This window comes from Crocodylus porosus, unplaced genomic scaffold (assembly GCF_001723895.1).
Source record: "Crocodylus porosus isolate Cpor-Errol unplaced genomic scaffold, CroPor_comp1, whole genome shotgun sequence".
NCBI lineage: Eukaryota > Metazoa > Chordata > Crocodylia > Crocodylidae > Crocodylus > Crocodylus porosus.
In genome coordinates, this window is record NW_017728949.1 from 49979823 (window position 1) to 49995176 (window position 15354).

At 41.1% G+C, this 15354-nt stretch overlaps 1 protein-coding gene across 4 annotated transcripts in view; it reads right to left on the reverse strand.

Moving 5' to 3' along the window:
* SLC4A10 (solute carrier family 4 member 10) overlaps positions 1–15354 on the reverse strand; it is a 337292-nt gene that overhangs the window by 71661 nt on the left and 250277 nt on the right. For all 4 annotated transcript variants that reach the window (XM_019554513.1, XM_019554512.1, XM_019554511.1 and 1 more), the window contains exons 8-13: positions 11140–11297; positions 8565–8652; positions 5243–5389; positions 2992–3092; positions 1075–1249; positions 745–878 (exon numbers count right to left, since the gene is read on the reverse strand). In XM_019554513.1, coding sequence (XP_019410058.1) covers positions 745–878; positions 1075–1249; positions 2992–3092; positions 5243–5389; positions 8565–8652; positions 11140–11297 — 803 coding nt within the window. The remainder of the gene's footprint in view (positions 1–744; positions 879–1074; positions 1250–2991; positions 3093–5242; positions 5390–8564; positions 8653–11139; positions 11298–15354) is intronic.

The window sequence follows — 15354 nt, forward strand, 5'->3', positions numbered from 1 at the left end:
GTGCTGGCTCCTACCCTGGGGGTCTTTAAGAGGAGGCTTGACAATCACCTTGCTGGGGTTGTTTGACCCCAGTACTCTTTCCTGCCATGGCAGGAGGTCAGACTTGATGGTCTGCTCAGATCCCTTCCAACCCTACAAACTATGAAACTAGGTTTATAAAAGGCAAAAAAAACCCTCGCTTTGATGTAATTAACAGGTTCTTTGCTTCTCATCACTGAGAAACTGTTCTGTGCGACTGTACAGTAGCAGCAGCATGTGCCAGGCAGGATAGTACTAAGCATGCCACTCCCATGCTGGAAGATGATGTCTCAAGAGCAAGAAAAGGGGGAACATCCCAGAGTGTATTTGCACACTTGGAGTGTCAAGCAGGGGCAGAGGGATGTGCATGTGGAAAATGGCCAGTAGCATACCAATGGAGCGTACTGCTGCCCTGCATAGACATATTCTAAAAGTCTAAGCTCTATTTCCCACAATCAAGACTTCTGATCTTACTCCATGAGGTGCTGATACCTCTGGATGAGGATCATGCCCTTAACTGCTATATTTTGAATTTTATATTAGATTGCCATCAATTAAAAAGGAGCTCATGATGTCACACATGAAAGGGACAACCTCACTTACATTACGCATAGTTAAATCATCCTCATGACACCAAATGATTTGCAGCTATTATTTAGCCATATGCACCACATTGCACGAAGAATGTTCCCTGAAACTTTTAAATATGAAAATGATTTCACTTACTTGCAAAATTTGAATAATATCTTTTCAAACACCAAAACTGGTCCTGTGCTGCCTAGTATTGTAAGAGGCTGTCCACCAAAGAGCGAGTAGGCTATTCCAGTCATGGATGCTCCAAACAAAGATTCTATTGCACTCTGCACATGAAACAAACAGGAGCTTATGTATATTTCCTTAGATTCCAAGCCCTGTATGCAGCAACTTAGTTTGTAGCCTTCAAACATGCAGACCGTAATATTTTAAAGGTGATTTATGCCACATTAGGAATATACTAATCACATACCTAATAAAGTCAATGCGTTTTAAAATTTCAGATTAAAGTAAAACACATACTATACGACCTTCAGTTGCTTCTCCCAGCAGACCACCAAAGGTGATGACAGGAGACATACAAGCACAGTAGAGAAACAAAAATGATGCGAGACATTGTAGGCTGAAAGCATCCCTGAAGTCACTCCAAAAGAAGGGAGCTTTTCTTTTTATGTCCATAATCAGTCCTCCAAAAACTCTAAGAAAAAGAAAGGGGAAAGAATATATATATTTTTTTTACTTTTCTCCTATGGTGCTGCTTACAGTAGGCAGCAACTCTCTCTCTCCCTTTATCAAATAAACAATAAATTTTTCATTCAAATCTTTCATTAGATGAACTTCTCTGTGACGAAATTTTGTGTCTTCCTTTGCCATTTGTAAAGGACCAAGTATACTCAGTAAATAAAAGCCATGGTTTGGACTGTACTCTTCAATCTCTCTGCATTGATCCAGTCTGCCTGTACACAGCTGCCAAATCTGGTTTAAGCCACCTACCCAGAAATACCCCTTGGGTGTCATTGACAGACTGATTCTGCAATACTCTTTTTTCTCCAGGATCCTTGCATACCGGGTGTTCCAGGGCTAAAGAGCCTCTGTCTTTGGACAATCCTTTGGTGTCAGAATGGCCTTTGGGACTTTAGTCAGGCAGGTACAATTCAGAGCCACATCGACACTGCTCTAAATTTTACTGAGAGGAAGATGACTGGCTCTTCGCCATTCCTAAGATAAATGGTGTCTCTGAAAAGATGGTTTAAAAAAACTGTTGCTATCACCTCTTCAGCTGTTCCACATACACTTCCAGCTCAATGTACTTAAACAAGACTTAAAACTGAAGGAGAGTGAAAAGAAAATTAAATACATAGTGTGGTTACTAGTCTCACAGCCAGTTGAAACCGCTGTGCTTATAATACATGCAAAAAAAGAGCATGCACATATTCTTTAGGACAAATCTACCCTCAAACACATACCTTCAGAGCTGCTTATCTGAGGGGAGATTTTGGCTTATTGTATTTAAAGCCAGAGCTGCACAATTCAATCACTTCCTTTCTTTTCTCGTGTCCTTGTGACAAAGTATTTAGCAGACCTTGCAAATTCATTGGCAGTCAGAGAAGAGTGTTTCTGCTGTAGCCTTGAACTCTCAACCTCTGAGCTTCCAGCCACTCACCCCAGTTGCCACCTGAGCAAGGTATTCAACCATTGAAAAAGCTCAGCAACAAAAGAGTATATTTTTTAAAGTGTATGAGAGCAGCTACTTCTGACTTTCCTTTCACTCCAGAGGGTGTGTCTACATGTTCATTAATGCACTTTTGCTATTGCATGTTAAATCTAGTGCCTCCATTGTGAGGTTCTGGAAAAAGATGCATTAGCAAAAGTGCATTTTTTGTAATGCTTTAATGTGCATTAAAATAGGTCAATGTGCATTACAGTGCATATGTAAATGAAACAAGTAGCTTTAATCATGATTACCAGTCATATGATCATCTCATAGTATTAAAAAAAGAGCTCATGTTCACTAAAAGGATAGAAAGCATACTCTATAGAAAACAAAAAGTGAAAATTGCTAGTTTAATACCTTATTTCTTTTCATCTCATTCACTATGCAGTATTGTGTAAAGATAACCAAGGTAGCTCTGAAAAGCAGTGTAACTGAATTAGTGCAGCACTCTGCCTGGACTAAATTTACTTGCTAAGAAGCATGGTATATTAGCCTGGGTGGACTGTCAGGATACCACAACTATTCTACTTCTGATACTCAACATATACCAGGTATTTCTACATAATATACAACCTGATAACCATGTAATGAGGAATAACTCCATTGCAGTGAATACAGTGGCATGCTGAATCAGGGTAGTTGAGAGAAATTCAGGCCAATACACTTTCTTTGGATGCATACTGCTTAAAAAAACCATCTCTCATATAACATAATATCCCACTAACTTTCCAGTCCGTTGCAATTCTGGTCCACTATGCCCTCCAAGTGGTTCTGGATCCCCATGAGCTGCTGTCCCATTTGGCACTCCTGGGATCTTACGTTTCTCCTACAAGAAAGGAAAGTTTTTTACTACTCAGTTTAATCATCCAAATATGATTTTAGCATGAAAAGAAGGCAAGAGATATAGTTATTTTCCCTTTTTAGTTTCCATCCATTAAGTAAAAAAGAAACACATTTAAAATTGTATCTAGGTTTCTATTGTGTGTGTGGTATTATAATTAGAATGAGGCTGTGCTGCCTTCATACAAAAAGAGGTGGGTGAGACCTGCAGGAGCAGCTTCCAAGCAGTAGAAGTGGGAAGAGTATCTTAAGACAGTTTCTCAGGAGTTCTATGAAGTTTTATCTATACTGCAGTGGTATGACTATAGTTCAAGTACACACGCCAAAATCAATCTTAAACTAATGTAACCACAGCAGCACAGATTTCTGCACTGGCTTGCCAACTGAACATTCACAAAGCTCATCATGTTTTGTATCCTGCACTAGTTCCAGGCTATCACTGCTGTAATGCAAGTTTAAAGCCAGTTCCAGTAATTCTAGTTCTAGTTGCAAAAAATTTCCATGCAGGTATGAAAGGGAGTAGCTTACTAAGGAGTAATTGTTTAAGGACTTCGCACTGCAAAAAAACTAGTAACTAGAACTACCCACATAACTGGACAGCCACAGTCCAGCCCTGGACAGCAACAGTGAACAGGGCAGCCGCCACAGCTAGGCTGCCAGGGTGGGACAATAGCTGGAAAACCAACAGGAGTAGCTACTATTTTTGCACCAGTACCCAGGGCTGGTGCCCAAGTCACCCTCCTTAGTTAAGCTTCTGTACATCTTCCTCTGAAATTTCTTAAATGTTTCAGAATGTCTTAGCTCCGTATGCAACATATCCTAGGTCTTTAATGCTCAGTATAAAGGGCACAGGATTAAGTCCAAATTTAGGTTAAAGCCTTCATTCAGTTGCTTTAGATAAGTCTCATGAAGGTTCTCCAAACTTTGCCATAATATGAAAATACCACAAGTAGCTCACCAGCTGCAAAGAATTTTGAACCTGGACTAAAAACTTCTGTTCCAGGAAAAAATTTTAGGGAAATGAAAATATCATTATGTTATGCTCAGATTTCCTTCTTACCTGCTCATTGTACTTCTACTAAAAAGTAGCAACTCAGCAAAAGCAAAATAATTTAATTAAAAGCAATTTAATAAATAAGAAAATATATATTTACTCCGCGCTTTTTCTTGGGTTTGCTTATACTTCCTCCTGACGAAAAAAATAGTTTCTCTGGGAAGTCAAGAAAAAATATCTGTGCTTGTACAAAGTAACAATAGGTTTCTCAATCTTCTGATTTATTTACCATTTCTATGAAAGACAGTTCTACTGATTTTCCTATTTTGATTTAGTCTTATCTTACTTTCTTATTTGAGATAAGACCAGAATAAGGGTAAAAGTGCTTTTAACTGTTCCTCTCTTTGAAAACTAGACAGCTTAATGCCTTCTAAAGTATAAAAGTAATTGTTTATTCAAAGCCATGAGCTATCTTTAATAGTCTAATATGCCCTGTATCCATTTGTATACCACACTCACTACCTTTGTATGTGATCAGTTTTCAATCAGGTACTAAGTAACAGTTGTGCTTATCCTCTCATCCTCTTCACAGGGTTGCAGCATGGTGTTTTGCTTTGTGTAACTGATATCTTAATATTGACTTTAGATCTCTTGTAATTTTCTATTTTCAAGAAGCATGTAATCATAATAGAAGAAAGAGTATAAAGATTATACTTTATACTCTGCTCTACAGAAAGCGTATGTAGATTATAATGACATAATTTCAGAGACGTACATGTGAACAAAAACATTTAGACATTCATTAAACCACTAGAGCAACTGAGAAATGAACAAAGGTAAAAATAAAATAATTAAATGACAGTGTGGTTGGTTGGACTGCAGTCTCTCAGATATTCTAAATCACCAATTTTCTTGAGTATCTAAGCATCACATAACCAAACTGAGTGCATTTTATTTTGTGTGATTTCATAAAACTATAAACAACAGTCTTCCCACCAGAGAATTCTTATCCTCAGCTCTTAATAGTTTCTTAATGGATTAGGGATTAATCTGAAAAGCAAAAAAAATATATAGATAATTCACATTTCACCTGCTTGCTAAGCACTTAAGTGCTTGTTGAATTTTAAGTGTAATTTACCCACCTGAGAAGGAACGTTTTTGGGTGGCTCTATTCGAATTGTTGGGTCCCATTCTCCAGGAGGGAGAACTGTAACCTGATCAAGAAACTCGTCAATTCCAGAGACCAAGTCATTACGATCTTTAGCTTTATATGCTACGTCATGAAATACCTGTTGAAGGAAAACAAAAGCCAGAAATATATGAAACTCTCATTTACATATAAATAAGATTGTAAGTGTAAATTCTTTCATATTTCTACTTCTTTCTCTTGTAAGGAATACAATTTATCAATTTTCCCACTTCTTTGTAAAAAAAAAATAAATCACAATATTGAACAGGCTGTCACTTCTAATGAGACAGACACTATAACGGGCCTCATTAATAAAGTATAATGTTTATACTCCTAAGATTGACAGTTCAAAATGTGACTGATTCCACTGAATGTAACTATATAAAATGGCATCTTATCTTTTAAAAATGTATTCTTTATGACTAGGGACAGACATTACATATAAACCAGTTTAAGTGATCAGACACTGGTTTAAACCTGTAACACAACAGATGTTCAGTGCACATACACCAGTCTGAAAACGGTTTGAGATAAACCTGGTTGAATGTAGTATTAGACTTCACTGATTTGACTCAAATCAGTTTATGCAATATCTGTCCCAGACCCCTTGCTGATTTGAGTTAAATCAGAGTCCTCCAGAATCCCAGCATGCCCTCAGGGCTGGACAGGACTCTCTGCTCCATTGCAGGGCTGGCCCCTCCCCTCTGCTCCCTAGCTGGATCTCGGCACAGACTTGCAGGCACAGCAGGGTCTGCTGGCTTCCTCATACCACCCTCTCTCCCCCACCACTCCCTGCTTAAGCAGAGATCACTTCCTCCTCTCTGCCACAGCATAAACCATAGCCAGCATGCGATATGTTAGCTAATGCCAAGAGTTGTCTGTGTGTGTGACTCTCTCCAATTTCACTGAGATAAGCAGAGAGAACAGTGGCCACTTCGGGCTTTTGGAGCTAACAAACAGGTCAGCTGGTAAGCTCCTTAAGAAGTTTGAAGTAACATGGAAAAAAGCTATTGTTTTGCTAATCACGTGACAAAAACTGTTATCAGCCTGCCCGCCCCCCACCCTCCTCTGCCCCAGGTGGCTTGCTCACCTGTCAGTTTGCTGCAGACAGTATGATGAGGCAGGAAGGGAGATTGAAAAGCTCTGTATCATCAAGAGATGCATGCACTGCATACAACCCCTTGCCTCAGAGTGCCAGCACAGGGCTGGGGGCTCATACCACTCCTGCCCCTTGAGCAGCCAGTGGGGAAAAGCCTGGGACCATGCAGGCAGACATCCCCCCTCAGCTTAGTTCCCTGCAGAAGGGAAGGGAGGGCTGCTCTAGTGTCCCCCACCTTCTAGGCTGAGCCACTGCAGGAATGTGTCTGAATTGCCTCAGTCCAGAGAGAATGCCTGTCCAGTTTCAAACCAGTTCAGCCTACTCAAATTAGACTAACCTGCAAAGATTGAATCAATTCAGGCTCAGGCTTTTTGAATGTCTGTCCCTAGCCTATGGGTATGTACAGACATTTGGGGAGGCTAGGGGGAGGTTGGATTGAGTTAAAAATGGCCACCAGCTCTAAGGTAAGTCAGGATGGGAGAAGCTAGTTGGGGGGCTTGGGGAGACAATGAGGGCAGGTAGGCTCTGAGGGGGATGTGGGGGCTAGCAGGTTCTACAGGGAGGGATCAGGGAGCTGCAAGTGGGGTCTGTGGGGCTGCTGGTGGGGTCCAGGAGGGTTTGTTGGGATCAGGGGGGCCAGCAGGGTCCACAAGGAGGCTGGGGGGGATGAAGGGGCTCTCTCCCTCACCCCTGCGGACCAGGGGCTATTTTTAGCCCCCAACCTTACCCCAACCCCAGATGAACAACCCTCCTCTGGCAAACCAACCCCCTCCCCCCCTCCCAATTTACTTCCTCAGCTCCTGGCACCAGTGAACACTAGTAAAACTGGCCCCAGGAGTAGCCTGTGGGATGATGAGTTTGGTGGTCTTGGGGTGGGCACTGGCTGGTCTGTGGGGGGGGTTGTCAATCTGAGAAAGGGATCAGGGGGCCTAAAAACAGCCCAGTGCCAGGGGTGAGAGTAAGGGAAGCACAGCCCCAGGGCTGGGGCCAGTGTCTGGGCTTTCTCAGCCCTAGGGCTACACTGGGAACTGTACAGAAGTTCAATTAGATAGTCTAACTTAGATCGGGTCTGGTGAGACCGTACTCAGAGGTACACTGAACACAGATTAGATCATCCATTTTTAGGCCAGTTTAACTGTCCTGAACTTCTTCTGTACAGTTCACAGTTAGATCTACCTCACTAGGTATCTAAGGGTGCAGACAAAAGTGATAATTTTTGCCTGATCTGGCCACAAAAAACAGTTTATAGCTGTGACCAAACACAAGTGCACGGCTGCAAACAGCTTAAAAAAAATGGCCAGTTGGGTGAAAATCTGACCCCCTCATTGCATGAGGTATCAGATAAAGATATTACAAAATGTAGTTCTTCTGTAACTTGTGTCTGCCAAGCTCCCAGCCTGTGTTACAGTTTTCAGAACGGGAGAGGGGAAAGGGAGCAGAGTGAGTTCAGTTTGGGATTTTTTCAGTCCCCTGGAGGGTGGGGTGGGTGTATTGCAGCCCTTCCCCACCCCCCAAGATGGGGGGACTCAACTCACCCCACCCTTCAGCACCAGCTGGGGAGCCCCAAGAATGAGCTCCCTCCACTGCCTTTCACTGCTCCCATTCTGACAACAGTGAGCACTGGCAGACAGCCTGGCCATTGCTATGGGAACCTGACTGCAGGCTCACAGTGCAGCTAGATTTCCCTCTCCCGTGGAACCAACAGTGAACTTCTGTTTGGTCCAGGGTAATGTTGCAACTCAGAACGCTTTGCAAAAATCATTCTGAGTTACAGCTGGGAGCTGAACTCCTGTTTACACCCAAAGTGTAAGGTTCACACCTGGGTGAAATAAGTTAGATCAAGTGGCCATTTGTAATGTCATCCACCTCTCCTGAACCACCCCAAATGTCTGTATATACCCTATGGGTGAAATATATCTCAAGTCATTCCTATTCTTTTCCTGTAACCAATTCAGCTATGCAATTGCGAACTGGATCCTGTTGTTGTTTCCACATCATAAAAATGATTAACTATTTTCCATTTGTGACGTCAAATCCTATCTTTGGTTACACTTTAATACTGTGAAAGGAAAGACAGAACAAAAATCAGGTGAACCTTTTTGGTCCTACATTATCTTCAGTTTGTTTTTTTTTTCTCCTCCTGATATTTCAATCTAGAGTTGTATATAATGAATACCTCATCTGTCATTAGTGTTGCAATTGATCTCCCAATCTCATGATACTGCTGGCCTTTTCCCAGTGGTCCCAAAAGAATAAACAAAAACCTACAAAAAAGGCAAAACCAAAATATTTTAAGAATGAAAAGCTGAAATAGCTTAATGTAAAAACAAAACCATTCATTAAAAACTTTAACCACAAGAAATAGTGTCAACAAAATAATAAAAAATAACCAGCCTCAGAGGATCCTTACACAATAATTTAAATATGTTGACATAAAAAATTGAAATTTATATTAATTGGCAGAAACATATGTATATAATGAGCTTTGTTGCTGGACTGGGTTGTTTGTACTCAAATTTCCTTATGGACTAAACCCACGTACATAATGTTAAAGTTTCATGCAAAAATACCTTTGACAGAGATAGCTATTCAATTTATTCATATGTATCACTCTTGCAATATTTTGGAAGTTATCCCAAATATGCATGTGCACAACACTATGTAGGGTAGAAAAATAACACCTATTGCCTTTTGTTATTATTTTAACTGCGTACTAAAAACCCTCCATTTCATACCCCAAATGCTTATCATCAAAGTTTGGACTGTGGAATATTTTACCATGAATATACTTGGGTAATAATTAGGATTCTTATAGTCAGAATCTGTCATTTGAAACATTTTCTGAATAAAAATAGGCATTCTTAAAAGGTTTCTCACGACTCATCTGGGATATGGGAAAACTACATTCACATCTTATGCTGCAATCAGATGTTGTCTTTATGCTGCCATAAAAAAAGTTACAGCATCAAAAAGTCCAAGCAAACAGATGTCCCTGACCCTTGTTATGCCACAAACGCTCAGAATTGTGGACACAAAAATAGGTGGTAAACACTGTGTTTCCTTTTACATGATGGATGTCTGTCTGCTTTATGGCAGGAGAGCATGTGCAGCCCAAAGCTCCCAGGGCTTGGTTCCTCCTCTGCATACCCCAGGAATGCCCTTGCAAGATTACGCTTCTGAAACCCCAGGAGCATCTGCCCAAGTTTCCCCACTTGCAGAACTGTGCCACACTAGCCCCCCAGCAGGAGATTCGCTTGGCACATGTATTGCTCTCCCGTGCCCCGAGTTGGGACAAGAGGAGACGTCTGTGCCACCCAATGAAGCCAATCAACTATGTTGGGGCACATCCTGGAACAAATGATCCTGCTCCAAGAACAATGTCTGCTTACAGCTTTAGTCCGGCACAGCAGAGCTAGAACTCTGGTCTCCTATATCCCAGGTGATACTCAAATTACTGGGCAACTAGCTTTTCTGGAGGTGTTTCTTTTCTCTCTGACCAAACTTGCATCCTGAAGAAAATATATCTCTTAACAGATGTTTCCCTAAAATTGATGCATTTTGACAAAAAGTTTTTGTTGAGATGAACTGGCATTTTCCAATTAACTATGTTTCAGCAGAAAAATCTCACCCAGTTCTACTAATATTCACCAAACATTTATATAAAATGTTTCACCATTAATGGAGCATTCAAACTGTTCAACCTACCTATTTACTACTTGGGGGTTTGAATGCTCACCTAAGTTGCATGGTTTTCTGAGCAAATTTTTAAAACTGGCAAACGGCAAAAAGTGACCAATGAACAGAGCAACTGTGTCATGAATGCCTGGGGCAGGGATCAACTGTGGCCTTTGCCACAATATTTGATCATTGCTGTGTTGTCCAGAAAGGTAACATAAGTGAGAATCAGTTTCCCTCTTGGTTCCTCCTCTGCTTAGGAAAGTAAATGGCTCCTGTTTTACCTCTACATAGGAGACATTCTCCAGTGCCTTGGTGCATCCATTGGGGTGATAAGGCCACAATTCCTTTCAACTGTGTAAGAAAATAAATGGAGTGACTGTGCCTCATTACCATTTTGGTCCCCATGATGCCTCTGTACATGGGCCACAATTTGGCCTTAGCAAGGAAATATTCAATCATCCCAAATATTTGCACAATATTCAATGGCTTCTGAATTCTCATTAATACTTAAATTGTTTACTATTGTGTAATTCTTTCTATTCTGATAACACTCTCATTGATTAGTTTTCCTGGGCATCTCCACCCATTTTAGTTTTAGTAAAATATTAATTATTCTTATGAAAAAAACCTAGACGTTTTAACTTCCTCTCTTTCCTAGCTTCCTCTGAAAGAGGGAACAGAAGATAGAAATAAGCTGTGACACAGGAAAGAAAAGAACAGAACAGTATAACAGGGGGCTGTGCAATATATAAATGCTGGAAAGAATTTCCATTCTCTCTTTTTCAGTTGTTTACCAGAGATGCTGAGGCTCTTAAGCCATGTTCAGGGACCATACATGGATTGGCACATAAACTTCTTCTACTTCCAGGAAGAAACACAACATTGACCAACAGGCCTCAAGTTCCAAAACACACCCAAGAACACATACTTCTAAAAAGGCAGGAAAGATGCACCTGTTATAAGGTAGTAATCCAGTTCATCACCTGATAAACAACAAAGCTGAAGGATCATCCTGCTTTATAGCTCCAAGCAATACACTTTAGGAAAATGAAGTAGTACCGATCAATACTTACCTTGTTGGAATTGGAACTTCAGCTAGCCCAGAAAGCAATACTGCAGGGGACAACCTAACAAAAGCCACGACAGCACGATCCAGGAACTCTAGTTCCCCAACTAAAATGTTTGAAGCTTCAGCCCCAGGAGGTATCTTTTTCATGAAGTGTAGATCAACCTGGAAAGAGCACAGTGAGTCATCCAAAATGCTAACATATACAACAACCTCTTGTTTTCTATTTTGTGGAAACAGAGAACCTTCTTTTGGTCACCAGTGATGGCATAAGGGTTTTTTTTAATTAGTCTGCTTGTGATGTTTTCTTTCTCAAAAAAATTCAGAGAGAAATTAAATTCCTTCTTAGTGGTATGAATTATCATAAATTAGTAGCATTTGCCCAGCTATGCAATGGGAAAATATATAATCCTGCAGCATAGGCAAATTTTAATGTAACCCAAGGCCTTGCTCCATGTTACACTTAAGATGTTATTAACTAGTTAACCTAGCCACATGTTCAAACAATTAATGGTGTGATACAATGTGGAATAACTTTGTGGCTAGCTCATATCACTCCATTTATTGAAAGTATGGCCAGGTGTGCCCTTCCAGCTGGTAGCCCCATCAACTGAGGGGGCTCCTAGCCACAGGAGCTTGATACGTGGTGCAGGGGGGAGTGTAGGTTGTGTATCCAGACTCCTCCTGCACCAGGAAAAAAGCATGATGGGATCTGATGCATGAACCCACAATCACGCCCTCTGCCATACATGTGGAATGGCAGGAAGTACAATTGTGTGCATCACGCATCAGATCCCATTAGGCCTTTACCTGCATGTCTGGCAAGGGCCTAAGTAAATAATTTACAGGAGCCAAACAAATGTTAAATATGCCATACTTTATTCTCTTATAAATTTTATATAATGTTATTTAATAACAGTTACAGGAACCAAGGCCTCCATTTTGTATAAGCAAGGGAAACTTGTTTTAATTTAGGTTTGGATTGTGCTGGACGTTTAAACTATTATTTTCAAACACTTTACATGGATTTTAACATATCTTGATTGCAGTGATTTTACACTACTGTCTAGTCATTTCCCTGATGTTCAGAATAATTTATTTAATGTAAAATTTCCACCATATCACTCTACATAGTATTACATAATAAAGTTGGAAATACATCAGTACATTATATATCCTGTATGTCTTACTTGACAATGCACTCATTTTTTTCATTTTTCATTTGCTTTCCTTTTATTAATCTAAACACAACAACAGTGACCAAATCCAACATAAACTGTTAAAGTGGACCATTTTAATGTCTATCTTAAGCCATCTGTCAGTACTAGTGCGCATAGTTTTTGGTAATATTTAGAAAATTGTTTTCTTACAAATGGCTCTGGCACTTGATCAGAATTTAGACTAACAGAATTGCTTGTGTTATGAAATATTTTTCTAAAATCTTACCATCTCCCAAAATCTCAAAGACACATTTTAATGTTACCCTACTCTCAAAATGTTCCTTTTGAAAATATGACTGACACCTCAGAGCCAACTGTCAAACACCAGTATGAAGGACCAAGGAATACTCCACAGACATTTCTAGAGAAGCAAAGAATAAAAGAATATGTTTTCCTGTATCTAGTTAGTTAAGCACTGCTACAAACTTTCAAGAGAGCTGAGCTACTTTATTAGGCTGCAAACCTGGAGGTGTCTATGGAGGTCAACTAGAGATCTTGTTCCAGGCGCTTTTTCTGAATTTCCCTGGCAGCAAAGATTTCATTTTCTGTTCCATCTCAAAAGCAGTCTAGTGGACCTATATTTACATGGAAATAAGTTTTCATAGCTAGAAAGTTCTTATGGCTTTGGCAAGCTCAGTAAGAGGGTTTGAAATCAGTAGGAAATCAAACTACCTACTAAACTGAAGGTCAACAAAACAGCGATAGCAATGACACTTCTGTGTGGCTATGAGGTCTGGTTGGTATACAGAAAGCACACTCAGCAGCCTGGGAGAGACTAAATGAAAAATTCCTGTGCATCTTGCTTCTGCTTAACAGGTACATACTGATAAAAGGATGGGTGTAACACATCAATTGCATGAATATGGCAGCATTAACGGAAGGCTCAGCTGTACTGGACTGAATATGTAGTCCAGCACGATAATATTCAAATGCCCAAGCAGTAGCCACATAGTAAACTACAGCTTAGGAAGAGGAAACACAGTTGTCCTAGGAAGCATTTGAAGAATACTTTTAAGTGGTATCTGGTACAAACCAAAAGCATACCAGCTGATCAATAGGAATCTCTTGTTACTGATTGGCAGCAATGAGGTGCCGAAGTACAGAAAAGCCTAATTCATTTCAAACGTTTATGATGTAAGAATAAGCCGAAAAAGGATACAAGGGGAAAGACACAACAGCACTAAGAGACAGTTCTACAGGATGTGATGAAATGTGAGACTTGTAGAAAAGGCTGCATTGGCTTCCTCAGTCACAAGTACACCCACCACAGATCCCCTGGTACTCTGGTAGCACCACCCTTAGCTGCTAAGGGCATGCAATGAAGGATATGTGAATGTAAGTAGATTAAAACATATGAAAAAAATGAGGCAAAGGAGAAGGCTATAATGTTGCCCTTTAAAATTTAAACTATGTTCCTATGCTTGAGACTCAATCATCCCAAGCAGATTTTATTGTTTTTTCGTTTTTCTTTTTATTGTGGTTTGTTACTACACAGGGACGTTTCCTAATGCCTTATTAGAACACCCCATTTATATTTCAAAAGTACTGAGGTATCCCAAATTATGGTTCCAAGTGGCAGACAAACACATAGTGAGTTTGTGTACATGAGGTGCTTTACTGGCCATAGACTAACCTTGTCATTTTTTTTCCACAATAACTGACTAGATGCCTTGAAACCACTATCCATCTCCCATGCTAACAGCTAAAATATCTATAACAGTCAATTTGTAGAATGTAACCAACACAAGCTTCCCCAGATTTTTATGTATTTACTAGCTCAAACCTGCAAAACATTTGTGATTAGTTTTTTATTGCAAAAGTATTTCTTTAAATGCAGAATTTTTAGTTATCCTTTGACTGAATACTTTAATGAAATCAAAACTTCTCACCCTTGACAAGGCTACATAAAGCGGTCCATGTATAAAACAGGCTTAGGAATATAAACACATAGTTTGTCAAAACTCTGCCCTTGTGACTTGTTTATAGTCATAGAATAAGAGGGCCCTTGTACATTTGACTAAGGCCCCTTGTACACGTGAGGAAATGGCATGTTTTAGTGGTTTACTTGCCCTTTTTAATGATTTAATTGTGTAACAATGTCCACGTTCGGCACTTATTTTGATTTAAATGACTTTTTTACGTAGCAAACTAAAACACTTCCCATGCATTTTAGTTTGCTACATAACAAGGTACAGCAGTATTCCTCACATGTACAAGGGCCCGATCTGGAGAAGGCGATGGGGACAGTGCATGGGGCCCCGGAAGCTCATGTGTGCTTGAGGAAGCTTGGGCTTGGCGGGCTTCCAGTGCCCTGTGCACTGTCCCCTTCATCTTCTCTGGCTGCCAGCACACCCAGACACCTTCCTGCCACCTTCCCAGGGAAGCCAGCTGGTCTCCACATGGTCCCAGGCAGCAGGAAGGTGGCGGGGACAGTGCACAGGTCACTGGAAGTCTGCCAAGAACTGAGCTTCCTCAAGCATGCCTGGACTTCCAGTGCCCTGTGCACCACTGGATTTGGCGGGTGCTGCCTGTGAGCTGGGGCCACCCTTGCACAGCTAGCACCCTGCCTGGGAAGCCCTGGGGGGCACTGCCATTGTAGAGGGAAGCTCTGGGCCCCCCACCACAGTTCAGGGGCTGGGTGACCCAGTGGCAGCTTGTATGGGCAGGCTCTGCTGAGGAAAAATAAAGTGGCAAGGGGCCTGAATTTTCTTTTCTTCTGGAGCCTGACTGTCTCTGTCTCACTAGCTGCTGACTGGTTGTACAGCCCCTGAGCTGCAGGGAACCCCGGTGCTTCTCTCTATGGCAGAGCCCCCTGGGCAGCACCCACATGCTGGCACCCCAGCCGGGAGGTCCTGGAGGGTGTTGCTACCACGAAGGGAAGCACCAGAGCCCCCACTTATTTTTTCTTTCAGTGGAGCCTGCCCGCTCCACAGCGGGGGCCACTATTGGCTCATTCTAGCTCTGACTTGCCTGCTTATCTGTTTGAAATGCCTCAGGACCTT